An 18793-nucleotide genomic window follows, 5' to 3' on the forward strand; every position below is an offset into this window, starting at 1 on the left:
AACAGCGGGATTCAATTTTATTCTAATTAATGGATTTAATATGCATTAAGTAGGTGAATCACTGATGGCAATCTGAGATCGTCATTTACAGTCAAAAGCAGACATGAATTAAAAAAAAGGAGAAAAAAAAAAACACCTTCTTCTACCAACTAATTCTTAAAGAACACAGTTTATTATCATATAATTACACTGCGCCCATAATGGCAACCATATGCTGCAATTAATGGGACGAACAGGCGCCAAACTCCTCCACTGCAGTCTGATATAAGTATATGGCTTGCATTTAATGGGGGTTTTTGTTTGTCACAATAGACATTTATCATCTCTACAAAAGAACAGGGGGGTAATTGTTTGATTTATGAGGTGATGGATAAAAGGGACACCTCCGCAGGTACCCCCAACTAATTACAACTGCAAAGAAAGGGCAGTGGAGCATGCGCCCTGCTCCTCAATCTAATATCTATAGGACTGATGGAAACAGTCCGGCACCGCCCCCCTCGGCTGTGTCCGGCACCGCCCCCCTCGGCTGTGTCCGGCACCGCCCCCCTCGGCTGTGTCCGGCACCGCCATAGACTTCGAATGGAGAGGCAGTGATCATGGTCGACCAGCGTTCCATTCAAGGTACTTTTACCTACAGTCGAGAAGTGAAGAGTAAAGGAGGCTTGGAACCCTGTTGATTGGTGAGCAGACCAGATGTGGGACTCCCAGCGATCACTCATCCTGTGTACACCCATATATATTTAAGAAAAACGACAACTCATTAGGGCAGATGGGTATAATATAGGGAGACCACAACAAATAGCCTCAGCCTTTTTGAGCTAGCCAGAAGAGTTAAGGCGGCTCTAGAGGACTCTGTAGATCCATGCATTATATGGGCAGAGATTTATGACTGCATGCCGTACCACAATTACCCAGTAGCGTTTACAGTACAGCAAGTACTGCCCTTAAAGGGAACCTGTCACGTCCAGAAATGCTATTTACCTGCAGATATAGGTGTAGTCTGTTGTAGATAGCATTTAAATCTTGTGTTTACTGGAGCAGCAGCTACAGGGAGAAAATTTAAGTTTTATTCTCCCTGCAGCCACTCTTGCTTCTAGTCATCGGTGCGGTGTAGGGAGCTGTTACAGTCACCACTCGTTCCACAGGGAGTGCCCTGTAATTATTCCTTGGCACTTTGACAGTCCGCTCTGCTGCGTCTATATGCACAGATAATGGTAAATCAGTATGGTGGGGGAGTTAGTAAAGCGATCATAGTGTAGTGTGCGATGACTGTAATTGCTCCCTGCGCCACCCCGATGATTGGAAGCGAGCGGCTGCAGGGAGAATATAACTTAATTTTGTCCCTGTAGCCGCTGCTCCAGTAAGTCGGCTGCACAGGCTTTAAATGCCATTTACCTGCAGAATCCAGCAAAATCTGCATGTAAATAGCAACTTTATAGGTGACAAGCTTCCTTTATGTCATTTGCCATAGATACATATTTTTTAAACTGATGTAAATGCCGCTGTTATCCTGAATATGGCATTGTGCTTCTTTTGCTCCTGCGCCTTTCCATTCCTGAGATATGGCCCTTTCTTCCCTGGATGTAAAGCTAGTCTTTTTTTTTTTTAGACAAGTGGGTGTGACCCACAACTCTTTTCTGTAGGAATTTTCACTAGGATCCCGACCCCCTTGGTAACCCAATTCGATTTACACACAGGGAAGAAGAGGCCATATATCAGGAACGGGGAGGCGCAGGAGCAGAAGAAAGACAACATCGAATTCAGGAGAACTGCGGCATTTACATCAGGTTTAAAAAATAAATATATATATTTTTTCTACATAAATTATATATATATATATATATATATATATATATATATATATATATATATATATATATATATATATATATATATATATATATATATATATATTAGGTCAAAACCCCGTTAAAATATTTCATTACAGCAAGTATCAATACACATACTGTGGTCAATGAAAACCAAAGCTCGAAAATAACTTGGCCAACTGTTCCCATACAGATGTCTAGAATGGATCGTCTCTTTCCACAGTACATGCTTATATTATACACAAAGGTGAATGAATCTATTTTATTATCCTAAAAGACACAATCTCTGAAAAACAGAGCGGTGCGGAGCAGAAGCAGCAGTCAGTTTACATGCCGGGCTCGGCTGATGAAATGGACACCCAGGAACACAAAATAGGTTTAGAGAAAATTAATTCTGCATTTAGAAGGGAGATTAAAATAAGGCTGGGACTAATAACAGCGGTTAAATAGGACTAGTCATTAAGCTTATTCTTTCATTACCTACATGCGGCTTTCAAGTGTGGCCAATTTCCTGAGCGCTGCAGCGCAGGTAGGTCCCTTCCCATAAAAGCCGTCATGAAGCCACCTACATTATCTGCGCTTTCTACAAAACTGCTCATAATTAGCTCTGCACTCCCTGCACCTTTATCCACAATCTCAAAAGTGAAGTTATTATTTTGAGCGAGTTGCAAAAATAAAGTGCACGCTGGGAGAAAAATTTCATCCCGACCCATTAAGAAATCGCTTTCTTTCACATAACTTACGAGAAGTTGAGCATTTTTTCCTGCCATTAGATTGGTCTACAGGAAAATGGTGGAGATACTTCTCAGCTCTTCTGTGGAACAGCAAGAGTGTCTTCGCTACCTGCCAGAGGATGGAGATCATAAAGGACAAGACAACAGACAATGAACAAAGATGATGCACCTTTAAGACAATGCACCAGAGAAGGGTGAACTCCACTTGTCTATCTTATTCAACGTGAAATTCTCTCTCAGAAGTTCATCAACAAAGTTCAAATTATCTAGAGAAAATAATAAGGTGAACCAATGAACTTTGTCTTACAGTGCATGCTTGACACCACAACCATTCTGTTCTCATCAGTCTTAAAGTCAGTCATGCACAGCCCTATTCTGAAGAATCACGGCCTCAATGGCTGGACATGGTGGAGAAGAGTCCAAGACTGGTAACCGTCTCAAGAGCATTAGAATCAAAATTTGTGATTTGTGAGTTTTCCCCTCGAAGCAACAGCTTTCCTTCTGGTTTATTAGTACACATGACTATCATGAAAGGGGCCCTGCTGTGATGTCCACATGATAGAGCACGAGTGGTCACTTGGCTGTCCTCTGTTCTGGTTCTCTCTCCATCCAGTCTTGCTATTTGCGGGAGATCTTTTGAGGAGACAACTCTTAAAATCTCAATTTAGCCCTCACACTTTAATCTATGCACCAAAACCATCTTTTTTATCACCATGTTCTAAAGATATGGCTCCAATGTTTGCTTTACCATAGTCACCTGAAGCCATGGCCCCACTGACCCATCATGGGCAATGGCAGCATTGGTCACACTGTCCTAAAATGGGAACCTGCTGCTGTGGCCTCATCGCGTCACCGTGATCATCTGCAGCCATTGCCCAATTATAGCAGCAAGCAAATCTGCTACCATGCTACTACTAATACCCCACTGTAGCATTAACCTATGGTCCCCCCATGGGCACCTGCACCCATGGCCCAACAGTTATAGCATGGGCACCTGAAGGAAACGCCCCACTGATTATCATAGCACCAACTTATTCTGCAGCACTGTACTGTTCCAACATGGGCACCTGCTGCCATGGCACCACTGTTCCAACATGGGCACCTGCTGCCATGGCACCACTGTTCCAACATGGGCACCTGCTGCCATGGCACCACTGTTCCAACATGGGCATCTGCTGCCATGGCACCACTGTTCCAACATGGGCACCTGCTGCCATGGCACCACTGTTCCAACATGGGCACCTGCTGCCATGGCCCCGCAGTTCCAACATGGGCACCTGCTGCCATGGCCCCGCAGTTCCAACATGGGCACCTGCTGCCATGGCTCCTGTTCCAACAATGACACTGCTGCCATGGCCACACTGTTCAAAATGGGCACCTGCTGCCATGGCACCACTGTTCCAACATGGGCACCTGCTGCCATGGCACCACTGTTCCAACATGGGCACCTGCTGCCATGGCACCACTGTTCCAACATGGGCACCTGCTGCCATGGCACCACTGTTCCAACATGGGCACCTGCTGCCATGGCACCACTGTTCCAACATGGGCACCTGCTGCCATGGCACCACTGTTCCAACATGGGCATCTGCTGCCATGGCACCACTGTTCCAACATGGGCATCTGCTGCCATGGCCCCACAGTTCCAACATGGGTTCCTGCTACCATGGCTCATGTTCCAACAATGGCACTGCTGCCATGGCCACACTGTTCCAAAATGGGCTCTGCTGCCATGGTTGCAGTCCCAACATGGGCTGCTGTTATCATAGCACCACTGTTTCAACATGGGCACCTGCTGTTGTGGCCCTACTGTTCCAACCAGGGCTGTGGAGTTGCAGTCAGTGTCCACTGTATAAAATGGACTGACTCCGAGTCCTAAAATATATAATAAATTGGGTTCAGTAGTACAATGCAGGATGTGCTGTAAAAGTTTTCATAAGAATTTGGGAAAGTTATGAAATTGTCCTATAAATGTCTGTTCTGTTCCTGGATCTCGGCTTTTAGTTGAGCTGCATCTGCGCAGCACTTTATGTACACGCTCAGTAGTGAGGCAGCGCTGTGGAGTCGGAGTCAGGGAAATTGAGGAGTCGGAGGTTTGGCTTACCAACTCCACAGCCCTGGTTACATACAACATGGGCAACTGCTGCCATGGCATTACTGTTTCAACATTTGACCTCTCACAATTCCAACAGCTTTAATCATTGCTCCTCAGGGTGTATTAAACCAATACGTGAATTATTTTTCCAAAACCCAAAGCCCATTTATTTCTCATTTCCCATTGTGCTTATAAAATCTGTACATTTTTAGTTACCATCCAAAATATCTTTGTCCCCTTTTCTGAAGATTTTTTTTCCTACATGCACTCGTGGCACAAAGTCTTAAAAGTAAAGAAAAAAAAATCTAAGGTGAGCACGAGAACTGCCAGCGCAGCAGAGAGATTAAAGGGAAAATTAAATCACATTTCAACATTTCAAAGCTTGTTTGTGTGTAAACAGCCTTTGAATCTTACAATCTTGGCAGCGTAATTATGACAATTTTTTAGTGAAAGTTTTATATATTTTTATTTTAATAAAATATAAATCCGGTCTTCTTATATTTAAGCTGTAAACACTTTGTTGGCTCACGAGACTTGACTTCCTATGGCGGTATATCACACGGATATTATTCTCTTCCTGACTATATAAATGGCATTTCCAAGATTAAAACAGACATTGGGGTAATATAATATTTATAGATCTGGGACATTGAGAACAGTTGAAGAGGAACAGGAGCGGCATCTTCTCATCAGATAGGAAAGTTATTACATGAATGATCGTATTCTGCACAGCTCCAAAGGTGGCTCGTAACACCGTACTGAATGGATTTGGATATTCTTGTCGTTAAGAACACACCAAACTTTTTTCACTTATGTTCTTCTTATATTTTTTTCTATTTTTAACATATTTTTGAGTTCAGTCAGTGACTATGACCATTCCCCGTGCCCCATTGCCAGAGCACAGATGACTACTCCTAAGCGCCTGGTTTATCAAGAGCACACGTAAAGGGCATCTGTCAGTGGGATCAACCCTCCTAAGCTGTCTATATGGGCATGCAGGTCATAGGAAGCTGACTAAAACGTTATCTTGATCTCTGAGAACCAATGTTTTATTCCAAAGTAATCCACATTTGTATTAATATGCAAATGAGCTGTTAAGATCTATGGGCCGGACATAGATCTCCCTGAGAATCTGCCTCCAGAGCTTATTTTATATGAAAGAGGGAGTTACCAGTGTGAGACGTGTAATGACTGACAGTTTGCTCTCCTGATCTACATGTCCCACACTGGTAACGCCCCCTTTCACTGAAAAAATAAGCTCTGGAGGCAGATCCTCAGGGGAATATGTCCCGCCCATAGATCTTAACAGCTCATTTCCATACTAAGAAAAATATGGATTTCTCAGGAATTCAAGACATTGGATTGCAGATATCAACGTATCAGTTTATTCAACTTTCTATGACCTGCATGCTCATATAGACTGTTTAGGAAGGTTGATCCTACTGACAGATCCCCTTTAAGGCCACCATACACGTTAGACTAATGTCAGCTGAACCCGCAGATATCTACGGGTAAGGTCAAGATTCTAATGTGCATGGGGAAGACAGCCAACTCATGATCAATAAGTTATTCGATTTCGGACTGACGATAGCTTTGCTCACACGGAGATAAGCCGCCAACAGAGATGTCCATCGGTGGCTTTCTCATAGAGACCATAGGATCGGGAGCCGTCGGCTTTCAGTCAAAGAGGTGTACTTGAAGCAGATAGTCACAGCTTAATTCACAGGGAGTAACAGCTATAAGCACGCTTTGGCACTCTCTGACAGCTCTCTCTGCTTCACATATATGCAGAGCGAGCTGTCAAAGTGCCAAAGTGTGCTTACAGCTGCAGCTCACACGACTGTAGCCACTCCCTATGACTGAAAGCCGGCAGCTCCAGGGCGGAATAAAGTTCATTTTCTACCAGTAGCCGTGCTTTCAGTGATTAACCCTATATCTACAGGTTAATAGCATTTGTGGACATAAATTCCTTTTACGATTACACATGGTCATTGGCGTTCGAAAAGGTGGAAACTTTGTGAATCCCTTATCGTCAAAGTATGTTACTAACAAGGTTTGTACAGGGCGGAAAACCCCTTTACGAGCTTAAAAAGTTTATTATGGGTTATGTTTGAGTGGCTTAGAGGGGACAAAAGAAATATAGAGAACATAGTCAGGGTTTATTCAAATTGTAGGAAAACTTCAAAGTCCAATGGCCTATCCTGAGAACAAACCATCACTGTTAAATCAGCATAATAAATATTAGCAAACTGTATCATAAAGAGTTTCTTTCTCGGACATCGGTTCTTCCTAAAGCAGAACTGCAAAGCGGGCAGCAATCACGTTCATACATGGAACTTTGCACAAGAGGAGAAGATTAAAAAAGTACAGGGAAATGTAGTTAAACAATAGCAAAAGCTTCTTGATTTTCTCGAGTGTGCTGGAGGAAAAACTTGGCAAAGTGTCTTTTCACATTTCATAGAAATCAATCTGAGATCGGATTCATAGAGAGTTCCTCCGCGCTGTATGAAGCAGGGGAATTCATATTAATGAAGCTTGATCATGTTGCAGCCAGAAACGCTGGTTACTGGGAGTGTAGCACATCGAGGCAGCATGCAAAACAAATTGACTGGGGCCAATTCCAATCTTGTCTATTTCAGCGATGTAATTAATCCTTCCATCTCCCGCCATGAGACACTTATCCGCTAATTCAGAAAACTTTGATAGAGAGTCATATTCTATTATCAATGATTTCGCTATTAAAGGGAAATATAAACTTATTGTAATTTAAGTTTAATAATTGAAAAAGTTTTTTCCAATGGTTGCTGTCATTTAAACAAACATTCTAACTTTGTAATAGATCGTATCAGAGAAATCTGCTTTTTTTTCTCCACTTAAGAGCAACTTCTGACCCTTTGTCTGCCCCCTAAAAATAATAATTTACTCTGCAGCTAAAATATGATTTGGTCAAAACAAGATAGTCAGCTCACCAAGGGATCAGATTATAGCCACTTATTAAAGGGTTATTCTCAAATTGTCTCTTGAGCAACTCACAAATCTGCTGTCCCCTTACTTCCTGGCAGGGCGGGATCTCCTCCATGACTGACAGTTCTGGTGAGTAGGAGAGCTGTAGTATTTGTAGAACAATAAAGCTCAACACAAGTTCTGCTTTAACATGTTCAGCTATCAGTGGTTTGTTCTGAAGTCTATACTCTTATCACTGTATTTACACAGAGATAATAGGATATTCGAACAAGCACATGCTCAGGACAGTGAGAGTAGTGATGATGGGTGCCAGGTGTGGCGGTGAGGGGTGTATTGTGATTACACAGGAGAGATAAGCGCCCTGTAGGAGCTGAGTGGAAGGGGGAAGGAGGTGAGCAAATAACTGCTATATAGAAATCAGTGGGCTGCAGAGAGATGACTGGTATGTTAGGAGTTAACTCATCTAACTACTGGGCACTCTGGGCAGGCACTAGTAACTGGGCTACAGGAAAACAAGCTGTACACTATGAAAGATAAAAGCTCATACTGCAGGAGAATGACAGACCCAATTAAGTCCATTACAAACGTGCTTATTAGTGTTGAGCGAGTATGTTCTATTAACCCTTTCGCCGAGTACGCTCGGGCCGAGCTCCGAGTATTTATAGCTGCTCGGTGATTAGGTTAAATCGCTCCCGTGTGCATGATTTGCAACTGTTTGACAGTTATATTACATGTGAGGAATGTCTATTTCTTACACATTCCTCCCATGTAATAAAGCTGTCAAACAGTTGCAAATCATGCACACGGGAGAAATTCAAACATATCACCGAGCAGCTATAAAAATACTCGGTGCTCGGCCCGAGCATACTCGGACAGAACATACTCGCTCAACCCTAGTGCTTATTGTCATGCTATCTAAGTAATTAACACAATTTAATAACGTGAGAATAACCCTTAAAAGTCTACGGGAAGTGGGAAGGGACAGAGTGGCAGAGTCACAAACACAAACAGATCATGCTGTAGCATTCTAGTAAGTGTTTTTTGAAACCCCAGAGCTGGATTTAAAGTTATACTGCTCAGTACTGCTGTGTAATGTCCCCTATGCTGCTACAGCTTCTGAACATGTGCAAATTAAAGAGGAAAGCAGGAATACTTCATGTCTGTGTGTGCTGTGTATAAGAGACAACTTTAGCAGGTAGTCTCCACCCACTAGCTCAGAGACAACTGAAAATTAGAGATTAGAGACTGCAGAGGAAAATTCTGGTAACAATGCAGGCTACAAGTCATGTAATGCATAGAAATATGAAAAATTATATTATGGTAATTGATTGGTAATCAAGATTAGATTGATGGGAGAGCTGACACTTGGTGCCTATCCAATCAGCTGTGTAAAGAAAATATATGGGACAGATTTACAGTAATAGAATCCTTTAAACAGCTGATGGTCGGAGGCATCAAGTATTATATCCTCACTGATCCAATATTAATGGCCTATCCCCAGGATAAACATCAAGTTTATAAAACCAGATGATCCCTAAAAAAGGGAGGGACCCCCATTTCAGGAACCTTATTAAATAGCCAAAGCAAAGAGAAGATACACAGAGCGTCTCTGTTAATCTAGAGGAACAGACTTGTGTATTACACATGGATTCAACGTAAATTGTGTTATGATTTAACTCCAATGTGGTGACGATGAAGGGAGATTCAAGTTTTGTCTGAGTTCACCTAATGATTACAGGTTATGCAAAAAAGCTCCAAAAACAGCTCAAAAAAGAGTCAGGGGAACCAGAGATTGAGAAAATCAAATTTGCCGGACTTTGTCCAGCAGTCACATTAGCGATTTGTGGATACTGGATGGCAGCCCGGCAAAACACCTCTTACCGGACAGCATCGCCGATTATTCTTGTGATTTCCCGGCCAGACGCAAGTTACTTGGTGCCAGGCAGACAAATCAAAAGAAGAATGGGGAATGCTGGCAGGTAGGAGTTGGTTCACAGGGTTCCCGTCCAATAGCCACAGATTACCGACATCTCTAAGGGGAACCTTTCTAAAAAACAGATATTCAAAGGGCTTATCCCAATGAAAAGTATTAATCAAATTGCTAAAGAACATGTCAAAAGAAGTGTCTATGGAATACGCATCCATTAAAAATAGTGTACAGTTTTCTGAATCCATTACATGGTCATCTTTAACAGTGCCCGCTCAATTTTCTCTAGTAGCCGGAGTGTAGGTCCATATACTCAGTAGTTTCCATATTCGTGCGGCTTAGTGATCTGACAAATAATAGTATTAGGAGAAATACAGTTGTGCTTAAAAATTTACATACCCTGGCAGAATTTTTCCTTTCTTGGCCTTGTTTCAGAGAATATGAATGATAATCCAAAAACTTTTTTCTCCACTCATGGTTATTGGTTGGGTGAAGCCATTTATTGTCAAACTGCTGTGTTTTCTCTTTTTAAATCTTAATGACAACCAAAAACATCCAAATGACCCTGATCAAAAGTTCACATACCCCAGTTCTTAATTCCGTGTATTGCCCCCTCTAACATCAATGACAGCTTGAAGTCTTTTGTGGTAGTTGTGGATGAGGTTCTTTATTTTCTCAGATGGTAAAGCTGCCCATTCTTCTTGGCAAAAAGCCTCCAGTTCCTGTAAATTCCTCGGCTGTCTAGCATGAGCTGCGCGCTTGAGATCTCCCCAGAGTGGCTCAATGATATTGAGGTCAGGAGACTGAGATGGCCACTCCAGAACCTTCACTTTGTTCTGCTGTAGCCAATGACAGGTCAACTTGGCCTCGTGTTTTGGATCGTTGTCATGTTGGAAAGACCAAATACATCCCATGCTCAGCTTCCGAGCTCATGAGTGTAAATTTGCCTCCAGTATTTGCTGATAACGTGCTGCATTCATCCTTCCTTCAACTTTCACCAAGTTTCCTGTGCCTTTGTAGCTCACACATCCCCAAAACATCAGCAATCCACCTCCGTGCTTTACTGTAGGAATGGTGTTCCTTTCATCATAGGCTTGGCTGACCTCTCTCCAAATGTAACATTTATGGTTGTGGCCAAAAGTTAAATTTTGATCTCATCACTCCAAATTACCTTGTTCCAGAAGTTTGGAGGCTTGTCTCTGTGCTGTTTGGTGTATTGTAGGCAAGATACTTTGTGGCATTTGCGTAGTACTGGCTTTCTTCTGGAGACTCGACCATGAAGCCCATATTTCTTCAAGAACCTCCTGATTGTGCATCTTGAAATAGCCACACCACTAGCTTTCAGAGAGTCCTGAATTTCAGCTGATGTTATCTGTGGGTTTTTCATTGAATCCCGAACAATTTTTCTGGCAGTTGTGGCCAAAATTTTTATTGGTCTACATGACTGTGGTTTAGTTTCAACAGAACCCCTAATTTTCCATTTGTTAATCACAGTTTGAATGCTGCTGACTGGCATTATCAATTCCTTGGATATTTTTTTGCATCCCTTTCCTGTGTTATAACAGTTCAACTACCTTTTCCCGTAGATCCATTCAAAATTCTTTGGCTTTCCCCATGATTCACAATCCAGAAAAGTCAGTGGCTGGATGAAAGATGCAAGAATCTGTCTGGATCCTAGAAACTAACTCAGCTTTTATGCACACACACTGATTACAAGCAAACAGGTCACAGGTGAGGATGTAACCTTTAGTAGCCATTCAAACCCATTTGTGTCAAATTACGTGCATGTTATCAGGCCAAAATCACCAGGATATGTGAACTTTTGATCAGGGCCATTTGGATGTTTTTGTCATTAAGATTTAAAAAGAGAGAACACAGTAGTGTGACAATAAATGGCTTCACCCAACCAATAACAATGAGTGCATAAAAAGGTTTTTGGTCATCACTCATTCTCTGAAACAAGGCCAAGAAAGGAAAAATTCTGCCGGGGTATGTAAACTTTTGAGCACAACTGTATAAGATATAGAAGAATTATTATTAGAAGAAGGAATAGATTAGATAGATGAGTAGAGTAGCAGGAGGTAACGTCTTGAATGGAAGGTACAGGTCACTGAGGTTGCTGACCTCGGTGATTTAGGTCCCGGAAAAGAGTGTTCCTGTACCAATAAGTTAAAGAGAGAAATTTTAATGGACTGGATTTTAGGTCCAGGATTTAGGAGCGACCAGAAGAGCTTGAGTGGTAAAGATCACTCCCATACATTCCAGTCCAGGGTTTGCAGGTCCTCTAAAAGGCAGCTGGGTTGGCTCAGGTGTAGTCTGTAGTACTGGAGAGCAAAAAATCCTTAATGGTGGACAGACTGTGCCTGAGGATAAGTGTTGCCTGCACTGTTCAGGGGGTGTGACCGTGCTACATTTTTGTGCCTACCCTAAGAAAGGACTGTTTTTGCTATAGAATGTTTTGGCTGAAGGAAAGCATTTTACGCTATGTTGAAAGTTTATGCAAGAAAGTAAACTTTATCCTGTTTGACATGGAAACTCGTGCCTTTGTGGACCTCAGCAGCTAAGAAAAAGTGTGAACCCCTAAAATAAATAGACAGCACCCTCACTATTAGTGGAATTGCTGAAGATGTGTTTTGAGGGACTATTACTTCTATGGATCAGGTGAAGAGGACAGGATAAAAAAAAAAGTTAGCAGAAGCTGACTGCAACGCACTCTTTGGGGATTTTGCCAATTCCTGGTCACATGGGACGAGATGCTGTCCATTCAGAGAAAGTAAAGGCCCCTACACAGACTAATGTTGGCTTAACCCGCTGATAGACGGGTTTAGGTGACTGTCTAATGTGTAAGGGGGAGCAGGCCGACTAATCGTCGGGTGAGATGTCAATTGAACTGTTTTCCCGGAGATAAGCCGCCGGCCAACATGTCAGATGGTGGCTCTCTCATCAAGAATAAGTGCTCCTGTGTATGTGAGAGTCGGCTGAGATGACTGTCATCATTCAGCCGATAGCCATCTAATGCGTATTGATGGCTTAACACAGTTAATACGCTTGAAAAAAAAAACATATGCCCATCAAGTTCAAGCGAGGGATCGGAAAAGTACAAAGAGGAGGGGAGCACGCACAAACAATGCATGAACCAGTTGGCCTCAAAAAGTGAAGAGACCAAAAGAGCAGCAGAGCGAGTAAAGAGGCTAAAACTGGTAAAAAGGTACACTGAACAGTGGCAGAGTTTTTTTTTTGCATTGATATGGTTAAAATAACATTGTGTATTGCTCGAGAGATTTTTTTTTCAATTGGAAGGCTAACGCATTTAATTGTCCAAAGTAGACAATCTCTTAAAAGTCAAAATAACTCATCTACATAGTGATGCATACAGCAAAAGTAAAAAAAAAACAAAAAAACATACATTTCTCATCAACACGACCCTTAAATGACCCATCTGAAAGGCTCCAGCAATGACATAGCTATACATGAAGGGGAAGGCTTCACTTGACATTTAACAAATCAAACAAATGCTCATCAAATAGATTTTTTCCCTCATTCTTAAGCACTGAAGATGACTCAAGTATGTAAAAGATCAGTCATTTTAGCACTAGAGCGCAATTTACTGTAGCTATTGGCAATGCCAAAAACTATTTTTGCAATTCTCAGGGGCTCAGAAGTCGTTGAAATGTCAAGTGAAGCAGCAAGTGTTTAACCAACTGCGCCACTCCGCCCCGAGGTGTAAGACACAAGTCTTCACACGCTGAGAATGGAGGACGAAGAACTCTACAGAAAGTGCTACAGGATACCAAATTAACACATAAATGATTGAGATGGAACTTTTGAGTTGTAAATATGGGGTGGGCTTGATACAGTTTCAAAGACAATGTATGAAAATAAAAATGGTGAAAAATAGTGGTGCAATTATTCTAAGTAACCAGATTTTATTTTTTTCATTTGCACTAGTTTCCCCATTTTAATGGTCACTGTAATAACAGCTTGATCTCATATGATACATATTGTGATAGAGAATCCGCAAAACATTAGTTAAAAATGTTGTCTTACACCCCCAGAAAAAAAAAAAACAGAGTGAGGGCCACTAGATGTCTCCCTTCTGTTCACTGACTAATCAAGCGTCATCTGTCTATAGCACCAGAGACTACAAGTCAGATTACAGGAAAGGTGGAGGCCGGGCCTCAGTCTCTCGGTCGGCAGCTCGGCGGGGCCAGGCCTCAGTCTCTCGGTCGGCAGCGCGCGGGGGGGGCCGGGGCCTCAGTCTCTCGGTCGGCAGCGCGCAGGGGGGGGGGGGCCTCAGTCTCTCGGTCGGCAGCTCGGCGGGGCCGGGCCTCAGTCTCTCGGTCGGCAGCTCGGCAGGGCCAGGCCTCAGTCTCTCGGTCGGCAGCTCGGCGGGGCCGGGCCTCAGTCTCTCGGTCGGCAGCTCGGCGGGGCCGGGCCTCAGTCTCTCGGTCGGCAGCTCGGCGGGGCCGGGCCTCAGTCTCTCGGTCGGCAGCTCGGCGGGGCCGGGCCTCAGTCTCTCGGTCGGCAGCCCGGCGGGGCCGGGCCTCAGTCTCTCGGTCGGCAGCTCGGCGGGGCCGGGCCTCAGTCTCTCGGTCGGCAGCTCGGCGGGGCCAGGCCTCAGTCTCTCGGTCGGCAGCGCAGGGGGGCCGGGCCTCAGTCTCTCGACAGGAAACAGGGAGTGGGCTTTTAGACTCTCTGCTCCTGCCTGACAAACTACAGTCATGGCCAAAAGTATTGAGAATGAGACAAATAGTAATTTTTCCAAAGTTTACTGCTTCATTTTTTGTAATGGCAATTTGCATATACTCCTGAATGTCAAAGAGTGATCAGCTTAACAGCAATTACTGTACTTGCAAAGTCAATATTTGCCCAGAAAATGAACTTTAACCCCCAAAACACATTTCAACATCATTGAGGTCCTGCCTTAAAAGGAGCAGCTAACATCGTTTTAGTGATTGATCCATTAACACAGGTGTGGGTGTTGATGAGGACAGGGCTGGCGATCAATCAGTCATGATTAAGTAAGAATGACATCACTGGACACTTTAAAAGGAGGCTGGTTCTTGGTATCATTGTTTCTCTTCCGTTAACCATGGTTATCTCTAAAGAAACACGTGCAGCCATCATTGCACTGCACAAAAATGGCCTAACAGGGAAGAGTATCGCAGCTACAAAGATTGCACCTCAGTCAACAATCTATCGCATCATCAAGAACTTCAAGGAGAGAGCTTCCATTGTTGTCAGAAAGGCTCCAGGGCGCCCAAGAAAGACCAGCAAGCGCCAGGACGGTATCTTAAAACTGTTTCAGCTGCGGGATCGGACTACCAGCAGTGCCGAGCTTGCTCAGGAATGGCAGCAGGCTGGTGTGAGTGCTTCTGCACGCACTGTGAGGCGGAGACTCTTTGAGCAAGGGCTGGTTTCAAGGAGGGCAGCAAAGAAGCCACTTCTCTCCAGAAAAAACATCAGGGACCGACTGATATTCTGCAAAAGGTACAGGGAGTGGACTGCTGAGGACTGGGGCAAAGTCATTTTCTCTGATGAATCCCCTTTTCGATTGTTTGGGACATCTGGAAAACAGCTTATTCGGAGAAGAAGAGGTGAGTGCTACCACCAGTCTTGTCTCATGCCAACTGTAAAGCATCCTGAAACCATTCATGTGTGGGGTTGCTTCTCAGCCAAGGGAATCGGCTCACTCACAGTCTTGCCTAAAAACACAGCCATGAATAAAGAATGGTACCAGAATGTCCTCCAAGAGCAACTTCTCCCAACCGTCCAAGAGCAGTTTGGCGCCCAACAATGCCTTTTCCAGCATGATGGAGCACCTTGCCATAAAGCAAAGGTGATAACTAAATGGCTCATGGAACAAAACATAGAGATTTTGGGTCCATGGCCTGGAAACTCCCCAGATCTTAATCCCATTGAGAACTTGTGGTCAATCATCAAGAGACGGGTGGACAAACAAAAACCAACAAATTCTGGCAAAATGCAAGCATTAATTATGCAAGAATGGACTGCTATCAGTCAGGATTTGGTCCAAAAGTTGATTGAGAGCATGCCAGGGAGAATTACAGAGGTCTTGAAGAAGAAGGGGCAACACTGCAAATATTGACTTGCTGCATTAACTCATTCTAACTGTCAATATAACCTATTGGTACTCATAATATGATTGCAATTATATTTCTGTATGTGATATAAACATCAGACAAACACTAATAAAAACCAGAGGCCAGCAGATCATGTGAAAATATAATTTTGGTGTCATTCTCAAAACTTTTGGCCATGACTGTATACACAAAAACATAACAGAGAGCGCAAGCTTTCAGGTCGGGTTAAGCAGTATGTTAGACATTGGGAAAAGCAATTCCTGGACATATTAGACTGGTATGTGGGGGAAGATGACAGCAACATCATGCTTTCTACAGCTTTAGTGCAAAAAAGACAGGTATGCTTCACCATTTCTCTGTGAGCACGTATCTACTCTTTGTCTGCTAAATATCACCTACCAGGAAATAATTAAAATGAGGCTTGTAAAAAATCTGTAGAAACTGCAAAAGGCAGTTCAAAAAAAGGACAGGCAAGTCAGAAGGGCTGACAGATACTCTGTAAGACCAGCACATGGACAGCATAGCATCCAGTAGGGCTGCACTGGGCTCCAAACATGACCCCAACCTTCTTGTCATCAAAAAACATATAGATATTTTATCTGGTTTCCTATTAAACGGGCTGCTGAGAGAACCAATAAGTGTGAGAATGAGTGTGCATGTAAGCGAGTATGACTCAGATCTGCAATATCACATTAATATCTCCAATGGGGAATAGAAATAACACAGTGTCTGCAAATTGAGATTCTGATTTGGCTTTTATCCTAAGTCATATTGCAAGACTCGTTAAAGGGTTGATTGTGACTTGTAGGATTGCTGCTTCCAATAGGTGGCGCTATAGAGTTCAAGTCCTCTTTTTCTATGAAGAGGCAATTTGCAGAATAGAAATAGGAACAGTAGCCCAAATATAAAACCCAAACATAAAAGGTGGGTACTAAACTATAATATTTTTTGAATATTGCACAATTTTACATTCCGAGAGTTAAAATATAAAACTGAAATAATCAGTCCCCTACCTGTTAATGATGCCGAGGTTCTCCTCTTTCAGCTTAATCTCCCGCTGCTGTATGGTAAGTATCTGTCTAGAGAGATCATCTGGAGTCCTGGGAGGGGGGAAAGTAAAATTTAATTATAGAAAACTCTAATGTCCATATCCATCAGTTAAAGAATACATTTATTTAATTATAAGGTGAGAATAAGATGACAGCAACCGCTCAGCTACAGCAATTAGTCTAGATGTTGGCAATGTATTAGGATTAATGAGAGATTAGTTACAAATAGTAGAGATCTGTGCTAAGAGACAACCTATAGAAATCCAGATATCTATAGCGCGAGGGCGAGACAGCGAGAGAAAAGGAGAAAGAAAGAGAAAGAAAGAAAAAGAAAAAAGGAAGAAAAAGAGGCAAAGGGAAAGAAAAAGGAGAAAAAGTGAACAAAAAGATAGAGAAACTGAGAGATCTCCATCTCTCACTATGTATATATATGGCTGTCTCGCCCTCGCTGTCTCGCCCTCGCTGTCTCGCCCCCGCTGTCTCGCCCCCGCTGTCTCGCCCCCGCTGTCTCTGTTGGCTTTACTTGGCTTTCTCTAGACCTTGGCTTTCTTCCGTCACCTAAATGTTGTCTGAGATATGTGCCTTATGGTCATTGATTCATATAGAAGAGGTCTGGTTATATTCAGTAACCCACCAAAAATAGCCAAAATATCCTTTAAAGGTGTTAGTAAAAAAAGAAAACAAGCTGAGGTGAAGATGGAGCATTCCTAGTGGATTATTCAAGTTTTACATGGTCGGCAATTGTCTATAGCGGCCCAAGCAGGTAGTCTCCAGAGAAAGCCAAGTAAAGCCAACAGAGACAGTCGAGGCTCTGCTTTTAACTAGCGTTAGGACCACCTTCTTCTAGTGATCACCCGGGGTCTCAATGGCAGACTTACCACTTTGGCGATATGCAGTCAATGGAAATCCCTGAATGAACACCTTTGAATTGAAAACTATGCAAGGAACACGCAGACAAGATGAAGGGTAGTAAGAGTAGGAGGTTGGTTAAGGCGCCAATGGGGGAGGGAAGGTTAAAAAAATGTTCTGTCCTAAATTTTTCTACAGATAATCATTTTCCTGCCACAAAGGCAACATGGGAAAAATAATTTACCAATTAATTAGAGAATGAGCCGAGTAGTCAAGGCGCCAACAAATCATTTGCAAGGTGTTTGTCTAATTTTTTTAGCTTTCTATTGATGCAAGTTCCCCTTACTGTTCGGAAAAAAAATCAAAATTGGCTTTAGAACGGATTTTTAAAAAAGTGTACAATAAATTTGCCCAATGTCAACTTCAAAAGCAAGAGAACGAACCTCATCAGATTTCCAGACCAAAGAAGTGAGACATTGCTACTTGTAGAAGACGCTTTAAAGGATATCCTTGAATCACTTGGAACTTCATGTATAGGTTACAAAAGGCAGATAGACAGTAAGTTAATCAAAGGCCCCAAATAATGCCCCTCATCTAAGGAGTAAGCTTGAAGCTCCAGGGTCCCAATCCAATATCTACATCAGAACCATTTAGGATATCGATGTCTTTCTATGTGTTTGATAGATGTGCCAGGTGCTATCTTCGTACCTCTTATATCTATGTCCCTCCACCTCATCTGATCGCCATGATCTTAACATGAGATTTTAGAGATGGGAGTCTAATGGTAGCCATATATTTCCTATGCATATTGCTTTTTCGACCGACGGAGAAAGGTTTCTCGAGGAGTTCCTGACTTTGATATGAACCATGAGTACATGATGATCTACTTTTTGAGATTCATTTTTTGAAAACCAAATGTTAACTTCACAAAACTTCACAAAAGAAAGTCTTAAAAACAAAAACCAGCGCAGAAAATCTGAGTCACTTCGCTCCCATACGGGAAAGCCCGTAATGAGCGCCACTTCTAAGGACTTCTGTGTAGACACAAAATAAAGAGAACGCTCCATCTGTGAACGACGAACAAATAAAAGACGGTGTAAAACCTTCTTTAGGGAATTGTCGATGTGGAAATAAAAGAAGGTTTTGCTCATTTCTTTCCACTTAGTGCAATGTTGTTTTTGACCATCTGAGAGCTAATTATTGTAGCCAAAACTTAAAGGGGGTAAACATTAATGTTGTATC

The 18793-nt window shown here is 42.7% G+C and overlaps 1 protein-coding gene across 2 annotated transcripts in view; it reads right to left on the reverse strand.

Moving 5' to 3' along the window:
- MAD1L1 (mitotic arrest deficient 1 like 1) overlaps window positions 1-18793 on the reverse strand; it is a 751355-nt gene that overhangs the window by 637506 nt on the left and 95056 nt on the right. For both annotated transcript variants that reach the window (XM_073648135.1, XM_073648136.1), the window contains exon 10: window positions 16667-16753. In XM_073648135.1, the coding sequence (XP_073504236.1) occupies window positions 16667-16753 (87 nt within the window). The remainder of the gene's footprint in view (window positions 1-16666; window positions 16754-18793) is intronic.

This window comes from Phyllobates terribilis, unplaced genomic scaffold, assembly GCF_046119375.1.
Source record: "Phyllobates terribilis strain yellow unplaced genomic scaffold, ASM4611937v1 Scaffold_9__5_contigs__length_417890890, whole genome shotgun sequence".
NCBI classification, from domain to species: Eukaryota; Metazoa; Chordata; class Amphibia; order Anura; family Dendrobatidae; genus Phyllobates; species Phyllobates terribilis.